Source organism: Phaethon lepturus, unplaced genomic scaffold (genome assembly GCF_000687285.1).
Source record: "Phaethon lepturus isolate BGI_N335 unplaced genomic scaffold, ASM68728v1 scaffold15967, whole genome shotgun sequence".
NCBI lineage: Eukaryota > Metazoa > Chordata > Aves > Phaethontiformes > Phaethontidae > Phaethon > Phaethon lepturus.
The window spans coordinates 8,251-17,671 of NW_010549916.1; the positions used below are offsets into that span (position 1 = coordinate 8,251).

At 34.6% G+C, this 9,421-nt stretch overlaps 1 protein-coding gene across 1 annotated transcript in view; it reads left to right on the forward strand.

Moving 5' to 3' along the window:
- TIAL1 (TIA1 cytotoxic granule-associated RNA binding protein-like 1) overlaps window positions 1-8,611 on the forward strand; it is a 12,647-nt gene extending 4,036 nt beyond the window's left edge. The window contains exons 4-11 of the mRNA XM_010290403.1: window positions 251-338; window positions 2,247-2,322; window positions 5,533-5,641; window positions 5,945-6,040; window positions 6,127-6,211; window positions 6,504-6,627; window positions 7,116-7,255; window positions 8,225-8,611. Of these exons, the coding sequence (XP_010288705.1) occupies window positions 251-338; window positions 2,247-2,322; window positions 5,533-5,641; window positions 5,945-6,040; window positions 6,127-6,211; window positions 6,504-6,627; window positions 7,116-7,255; window positions 8,225-8,342 (836 nt within the window). The 3' untranslated portion in view covers window positions 8,343-8,611. The remainder of the gene's footprint in view (window positions 1-250; window positions 339-2,246; window positions 2,323-5,532; window positions 5,642-5,944; window positions 6,041-6,126; window positions 6,212-6,503; window positions 6,628-7,115; window positions 7,256-8,224) is intronic.
- The last annotated feature ends 810 nt before the right edge of the window (window positions 8,612-9,421 follow it).

The following is a 9,421-nucleotide window of genomic DNA, read 5'->3' on the forward strand; positions in this document are numbered from 1 at the left end:
TTGTCATAAATGCATTTAAACATAACCTTTCTCCTTCCCATCTTGTGTTTAATAGAATTTTGCAAACTAATTCTTCTGTTTCTGCTTTACAACTGGGGAAACTGGAGTGGACAGATTAAATTGCTGCTGCTCATCAGATGGAATCCTGGGTGTTCCTGGTTCCCAGTGCTGTGTGCAGAGCATCACTTTCTCAGGAACTGAAATTTTAGATAGCAGTTAAATATTTGATTAGTAAATTATTTATTTTCAGATCACTTCCATGTGTTCGTTGGGGATTTAAGTCCAGAAATAACAACAGAAGACATCAAGTCAGCATTTGCTCCTTTTGGTAAAATATCGTAAGTATCATAATAAACATTTCCAATATCAGTTAGAAAATATGACAGTAAAAATTTGTTTGAGTTGAAATGTTATTTCTTGTCTTTTTAGAGAATTTTTCTGATGTTAATTGTCTTATGTTGGGTGGGCAGTAAAGAGGGGTTATTGTTTCATCTCAGTATCTATCATGATTATAAATATAGTAATGTAATTGTTCTCTGGTTTTGCTGAAAGCAATGTGCTTTTAACCTAATTTATATGCTAATGTCCTTCGACTTTTTACTAAAATTTAATTACTGTTCCTAAGTATGACTTTTTGTTGTTCAGAATGTGTACAGAATAGTGACTTGACAAGTGGTATATGTTGCAATCTGCATGTATTTTGTATGCATTCATACTGCATTTTATAGGCAGTATAGAAAATTGGTCAATTAAAATATAATTATATGAAGCAACTAGTTGAATAACTTGTGAGTGTTTTGAAAAAAAAATAATACTTATGAGAATTAAATCTACTTTTTTAGATGGTAACGGGGGTGAATTAAGATTATAATATTTAAATGAAAGAATGGTGGATTTACAATATGTGCACATTTCTGCCAGTTAAGAGAATGTTTCTTTAAACTTCTCATAGATAATTCAGGTGATATCAGATCACCTGGTGTTATAATTGAACGTATTTATTGTTACAAGAATCCTTGTGAGTGCTAAAGTATGCATGTCCTTAAGAGTACTGCTACAAAAAAGTCTGTTAATCTTCTATCAGTTTATCTTTATAAAAATCCTTTAAAGTTGCACATGAATGTTTTTGTACTATTTTACAGGAATATATTTCTAAGAACAAAATTCTTATTTTTCTCTTGTTCTGTACTCATATTTTTAAATGAATCATAAATCTTATTTCTTACCTCTGCTATTTTGTTTATTTTGCTTTTTGTCTCTTAATGTGGTAAGTAGTACTGTTTAAAAATCAATTTAAAGAGAATAATTCAGGTTTCTGTTTCTCAATCTATATTTATACCTGAGACCTGCAGTTTTTCTAAAGTCCAAGTCACAATTAAAAGTAATAGCATTCTGGTTATTTTGCAGAATTGCTCATAAGAATGGACAGGATCTTGAAGGCTAACTGCAAGGAACTGTGCACACTGGAACTCAGTTGTAGATTTTTTCTCATTTCTATTTATTCTTATTATACATTATTTATATATACATATTTTAGTATTTACATTTTAACATTCTATATTCAGTGCAGTTCTATATTTCCAATCATTTTAACTTACTCACTAAAATTTCTGTGTAAATTTGTTGTTTTCGTACTGGTGTGCTTAGCATTGTTGTTAGTTTTATTCTCCTTTCTTAAATTTCTGAAAATGTCAATTTTTCAAAATTTACAGCTGCCCAAACTCCAAAATGATGGTAGAGAATTGACCAAGAAAAATAAAGAAATCTGTTAACAGGCCATGTATGCCTTTTAATTCCTATTTTTTCCTCTTTTTCGATTTTTTTAATATTTCATATATTTTGTATCACTAGGCAGAAGACATTTAACTATTTAGAAAATGCATGGTAATTAGATAGAATTGTTACAGTAATTTATAGAACAGTAAACCTTAGAGGACCCTAGCCAATAGAATATTAGAAAAGGAAACTTTGTTTCTCTTATACTTCAAATTTGAACATTCTAGTTTTAGCCAGTATAGGTTATGTGGATAGGTTGCATGTTTATTACATGTTATTTTTTTTGTCCTACTGCTTTTTTCTAACAGGTAAAGAAGCAATAGGGAGAGGTCAGGAATGACTGTAGTTTTAGGGCTAACTGAATTTATAAGAAAAAAATTATGCTCACAATACAGTGTGTGTGGTTCCTTTTAGTTTTTATTTTGCAGGTTATTAATATTACCCTCATATAGCTGTGCTTCTTTTCACAGGGATGCACGGGTAGTTAAAGACATGGCAACTGGAAAGTCAAAAGGCTATGGTTTTGTATCTTTTTATAACAAACTGGTGAGTAATCACAACGTAGATTTAAAATATTTTCCACTTCTAGTTTTGCCTTTTTGTTTATACATTCACAATGTATCAGACTTTCCCAAGGGAAATAAATTTGCCTGTACAGGACAAATTTACTTCAATGAAAAACTTCAGTTATTTGTGGTTAAGGGTTGAAACAATTCCGATGACAGCGATGCTGTGAGAACATTGTGAAAAAAGATTCGAGACCATTGTGAAAGAGGATTCCTGAACATGGGAAGCTTGTTTGGGTGTGTTAGGGTAGTTTAGCTTAGTCTGTGGAATCATCTCTCCTACAGTGAGTTGGGTGCCCGGTCCGATCAGTAGTGCTTTGGGCTGCTTAGCTGGGACACTGCGCCAGGTCCAGTGCGGTCCTGTATGTTAAGGTAGGAGCCCCTGCAAAATGACGTCCAGGAGCCCGCAGTCCAAAGGAGTGCAGTGCCACGCCACACAGCAGGGTTTGGCGTTTGCCAGGTTTAGGTTCATGCCAAAGCTCAATCTTTCTGGGGACCTAATGCAGCCAGTGTGTCATAAATCCAGCCACACTTCAGTGTATTTGCTTGTGCTTTGCATCTCAGTAAAGTTCTTGGTTGGTCCTTTGCTTGAGTTGTTATAATGTTTTGAAATCTGAGATGGTTCTTTGTATTGAGTGATTAATTTGCAGCCAAGAGTTGATTCTGTACTTCTAAAGCATTTTGCTTATGCATATTGTAAAACTGAAGGTTGTTCTTGGTTTTGTATTGTGTTGGTGTTACTACATGATGGATAATATTATGTATGTTTAGGAAAAAATGCTTCTGACAGGTGACTAGTACGCTTTCTGATACAGATACTAAAGATGTTACTTGTAGAACTTAGTGTAGTGCTGATAAGAATAGTGCTATGCCCTACTACTTATAATAATACAATTGACTCAACAAATAATTCTTGATGATTTTGAAGTTAAATAAATGTTCGACAGTGTAAGAAATTTGTGAAAATCATTTGGAAAATTGAGCTGTATGTGTTTAGAGGTAATGTTTAGGATAACATCGGGAAACTGTGTAAACAGTTTTCTGTAAATATTTTCCATAGGAAAAACACACACGGTTATGGATTTTAGGCATATACGCCTGTTTGTGTGGTCAGAAGTCCTACATGTCAAGACTCTTTCTGTCTTCTGTAACAGTTATATGGAGCTGGATCTTAATGAGAAGAAAAAGTTCGAATTTCTTCAGATTTGCAAATGCCATAAGATACTATAATTGAATGCCTTGATTTAGTGTATTTTTGCATTTACATTTTGTTTATTTTAAACAAGAGGAATAGATGTCCTATTCCTTGTACACCTCTTCCCTTATCGTATGGTTATGTTTGGTTTCTGTGACCATAGGGGAAATGCTGTAACAATCATACGGAATTCAGGTTACTGGATTCTTTTAAGACTGAGCCATGAAAATTGCAATTTAAAAATCTTTATCCATTCTGCAAAATTAATGGATGAATGCTAAATGTAATGCTAAAAAGCACTTCTAAAATTTATGTCCTGATTGCTGTTCATTGAGACAGAGCTGCACCTACAGGGTTATGGCATGACTATCCTGCGCTGGTAGTTTAAGGCTGGTTTTTTTTTTTTTTAATTTATTGTCATCCTGCTAGGTTGAGGGAAGTGGGATATGTTCCCAGACTTCAGGTATTCCAGCCTGAAGTTAGGAGGCACACCACAGTTAGGAGAAAATTGAAGTGGAACAGTTATGGCATGGACTCTGTTCCATTTTTGCCATAGCTATGATTCTCAAGACTGGCAGCAAGATTCCTTAGAGCTAGTTTCCTTTCCTAGTCAGTTTGTAACTTACTCATGTTTTGAGAGTGAGGATGTTTGAATAAGTTTTTTGCTGTCTGGTGTTTTGTTTGTCTTTTTTTTCCTTACTGGTCATCTGTCATAATTTCTTTTTTGTCTTTATATATTGTCTTCAAAATGAGCACTCTAATTAGAACTTAGGAGGATCAAGTTTTGGATTTGAGTTTGAGATGGAGACGAGTCTGTTAGAGCTGGAAGCCTTTGGTGTGAGGCAGGACAATGCTAGGTGCTCACCTTTAACTTGACCATATGTTCTCTATGTGCTTGGTGTTTTCTTTCTTAAGCTTTGTACCCTTGGAAAAGCATTTCAAACATGTACTATTTGTTCTGCCTCTCCTCTTTCAAAGCAATTGGGGGAAATACTGCTGCTTGCAAGTATTAGCAAACTTAGCTGTAGCTTACTACATGTTTCTGCTTCCAGTGTGAACTTAAAGATTGTCTTCTAATTCATGCTCAAGATAAGAAGTTAAGCCATGTGGGCCATGGTTTCTTGTGTGTGTTCATACAATGACTTTAATATTTAGAGAACTTAACAAAGCAGTTGATGCTCAGACTTAAATTGCTTGCCTCCAGAGGGCAGAAGAGAGTATGGGACAGGGGGTTGTGCAAATAGTAAATAAAAGGAAATTTATATGCTCAGTCTATTTGTATCTCAGCATTACAGTTTCTTAGTAACTACCGCTCAGCCTTCCCAGAACTTATGATTTTCCTAGCTAAACTTGGCCTATTATGTTGAGTGCATATGAAGAGTCTGAAAAAGCACATTCAGACCTTACTATACAATGTCTTTTGCAAATACATACTGCATGGTCTAAACGTTACTTGGGTTACATCTGAGAAATTTTTCAGTGAGGGATTTTGATGATTAAAAAGTCTTTCTTGACTTTTCATCTGCTACTATTAAATATACTTTTGTGTATTGTATTTTTAACACAGTCAATTGGCAAAATAATTCAATTTTTTTAATGTATATAATGAAAAATAAAGTTGTTTTATTTCAGTAATTGCTTCCAGCATCTGTATGACCTTTGTACTTTTTTGGGCAGCCTTCAAATATTCTAATACAGATGCTTGTTGTGTAAAGGTAGAATATGTATGATTGTAGTTGGCTTCTGACCTGTGTGTAGAAAATGGGGGTGGGAGGAAGTTTTTAACAAATCACTTGTGAGGGCCTTCTGTGTAATCGATTGGCTTTGTTACTTCATTTTTGGCTGCTTGCTGTGGTGGTTCAGAAGTTCGTATTCTTTTTAGTACTCTTACTGGTTTTGTCAACAGAATTAACTGATGACCAAGTCTTTCTTAGAAGCAGACTTGTACATACTTCTTGTTTGGATGTGTTACAGTCTTTATTTTAATCTCTTTAGGATGCAGAAAATGCTATTGTACACATGGGAGGCCAGTGGTTGGGAGGCCGTCAGATCAGAACTAACTGGGCAACACGGAAACCACCAGCACCCAAAAGTACACAAGAAAGTAAGACCTTCATGTAATGCTGTGTTGTGTTTGCTGTCTTGCACGTCACTGTTCAGTGGAGAAATAAAACATAATGTTGCCAAAGTCACATAACTTCATTCCATATCTAGCTTGACTTCCAGATCTTAAAGAACAGAATTTTTTGGTATATTATATTGACGTAGTGGTGGCACTACTGGTCTATCATAAAATATTTAATGTCTTTGTTAAATACATAATTGATACTTGGGTATGAGGTAAGTATCTGTGACTCTGTGGTTCCTGTTAGCCTTACTGCTTAAAAACAGCCTTCTCTCTTCATAGATAATACAAAACAATTGAGATTTGAAGATGTAGTAAATCAGTCAAGTCCAAAAAATTGTACTGTGTACTGTGGAGGAATTGCCTCTGGGCTAACAGGTATGATTTGGTTTAATGCTTTTTTTATTATTGAAGCTTTTTGGACACCAAGATGGTTACTAATTAAAAAACATTTTATTTTGTAGATCAACTTATGAGACAGACTTTTTCACCATTTGGACAAATTATGGAAATAAGGGTGTTTCCAGAAAAAGGTTACTCATTTGTCAGGTATGGACAGAGGGAAAATAAAATCTCTAATTTCCTTAACGTAGTAAAGTTTCATCTTTCTGTAATTTCACTTGATTGAACTTCTGGTATGTTAAAAGCTGTCACCATATGTTCATAGAAAAATTTGGAACTTTTAAAAGTGACCGCCAATCTTTTTACCTGAGCAGATCAGTATCTGTGAAAGCAGATCTTTTTTTCCTCTGGATTTCCTGTATGTATGGAGTCACTGTTCTTCAACAGTCAGATGAAAGTACTATAAAGCCTAACATTAGTTTGTTTTTGCATTCTTTAGATTTTCAACCCATGAAAGTGCAGCACATGCTATCGTTTCAGTTAATGGAACCACGATTGAAGGACATGTTGTTAAATGTTACTGGGGCAAAGAATCCCCTGATATGACTAAAAACTTCCAACAGGTAACTGCACTTTTAACCTTTTCATTGTATCACAAAAGCAATTGTGTATATGCCTGTAATGCCTTTCCCAGTTAGAATAGCTAAATTTTTAGGTAGTGTCCTTATGAAATTCCATGTTCTGTCTCAGTTATGTTCCAGTTGTTCATCAACTTGGGCTAGTAATTTTGATGGAATATCTGTTACTGTCTTCTGGATATGATTCAAGATAGGGAGAAACTTTGAGGTAATTCTGATTCTTGCTAATTCACTAACTGCAGACTAGGTGACTATCCAACCCAATATTCTTTGGCATTTCAGACACCAACAAACATGTTTTTCAGTAACAAGGATCTAATTAAGTCACAGTGATGTCTTAATCATTTTTCTGTCTCATCATTGCTTGTTTTAGCCTTGTGATTGATATAAGCAAAAATTTTGCCTTCAGCAGCACAAAAGGGAACATTATCCACTTCTAGAACCTGAAGTACTATGAATTATTGTCTCCTTAGGTGGATTACAGTCAGTGGGGGCAATGGAGCCAAGTATATGGAAATCCACAACAGTATGGGCAATATATGGCTAATGGGTGGCAAGTACCATCATATGGAATGTATGGCCAAGCATGGAATCAACAGGGTTTTGGAGTAGAGTGAGTAATTGTATTTAATTTTTTAGAATGTTGTATCTTAAGTTTCAGACTCATTTGGTTCAAGGATTACACAGGGTTTCAAGCCTTAGGTGGACTCCTACATGCTTAAAGCTTATGTTTAATGATTACCATGGACCAAATACTGGGGTGAGTTACTCTGGCTTGTACTTGATCACACCTTTTACGTGTCTGGGTGTTTTTAGACTCAAGGCACAAAGACTTCCTCTATGGTAGAGTTTCAGATGGTGGTCTTGGATCTAAAAATTTTCTGGATTCTGACTTGAGGTGGTGAATCTGAGGTGGAGAGTCTGAGCCTCAAGTCTGAGCCAGGGAGCCCAGGTATTTGCCTAAAGGGTTCATAACTCTGGAGAGAAAAAAACTGCATACTAACATTTTAACTTATGCAGTTTCAGAATTTGGGTGGGCTTTTAATACTTGATCTCTTGAAGACTGAAGTCTTCACAACAACTTCTGGCTTTAACATGCTTTTAAAATAACTTTTTTGTTTACATAATTCTTCATTATCTCTTGCTAATTAAGCGTATTAAGCCCGGATAAGCCTATCACTGGTATTCGTGCCAGCTAGGCATTGGGAATTTTTTGCATTTCTGCATCACTGATGTTGACTTATAGCCACCTGCGTATATACATGTCTTTGGAGGCGGTTGTCGTATGCAACTAGTACCCAAGGTTTGTGGGGCTGCTTTTTTTTTTTCCTGTGTTCTTAAAAAGATGATGATATTTTCAAGAATTACATGATGTAGCACTTAACCTGAATTACTCATTAAAGAGAAGAAGAAATTTTCTATTTTGGTATGAATAGTAGTGTAGGAAGTATGTTTTTATGTTTGTGGGTTTGGGGTTTTTTTGCGTCCGTTGTCTTGTAAATAACTTGACTAGCTTGCATGATTATTTTTCTTCTTTTTTTTCCTTTTCCTTTTTTTTTTAACCATCCTGTTTCTTTTTAAGCCAATCTCCATCTGCTGCCTGGATGGGTGGATTTGGTGCTCAACCTGCCCAGGGACAAGGTGCTCCTGTAATACCTAACCAAGCTGGATATGGTATGGCAAGCTACCAAACACAGTGAGCTGGGACTCTGTTTAAAAGTGTGTATTTCATGATAGGCTGCAGTTTCCAGTGACATTCTGAAGACTGGAATGTAGACAATGAAAAAAGAAAATATTTATTTTAAAAATGGAAATGTTTGGAACCTTTAGCACAGCTTTGCTTTGGTGAAGGACACAAATGTCTTCTAGTTCTGCCTTTTTAAGTTTTTGTTCATGATGGATATGAACATGTTTTTCTTTGTGTACAAAAATTAAAAATAAAGTCAATAAAGACAATTCTGACTACAAATTTTGATATAGTAGGAGAAATGGCTAATGAATTTGATCCTTAGGTTACCATTCCATTTTTTTGTTCTGTCTTCAGTGTTTTATATCACTGTGCTTTTTAAGAGAGATGACGTTGAAAAACAGCAAGTTACTTTTAATTGAACACACATCCTGAAATAAACTGTGGACCAATCATTACAACCTGCTAGACAGTATTGATTTTTCAACAAACCTATGGGCATAGCTCAGAAAGTATAGGTAGGTCTCGGAATGATTTTTTTAAAAAATATTTAATTTTTCTACATGCATAAAGAAAACAGTCTGATACAAAGAATAGTTCAGTCTAAAATGAAGAACAGTACTGTCTGAGTAATTTCACATAACTTTTACTGTCCACATTCAGGCACATGTTAAAACTTTTCAGAGCTGGTTTGCTTATTAAGACTGTAGTAATTTGCATTTAATTTTGAGAAGTAAAAACATTTTTGCAAGTATGTTGTTTGTATTCAAATCAGACAGTCATACTTGTGCTTTTACATAAAGTTTGAAGGCTACACATTGTAAATATTTCATAATTACAGTGTTTCAAAAAGCATGCTCAAACATAGAAGTAGCAATGTAATTATTCAAAGTAATACTTAATATACTCTACTGCTCTAAATGCAGTAGATTGACAAGAATGTGCAAGACTGACATTTCCAAAGTTGGCTATTATGTAAAGTTACATAAAGAACTATAACAAAGAGCCTTAATTTTAATTTCATAAATCTTTAATGCATCACGTTTTTGTCATTAGAAATACGAATTTTTTGCTTTACATTATTTGGTATGT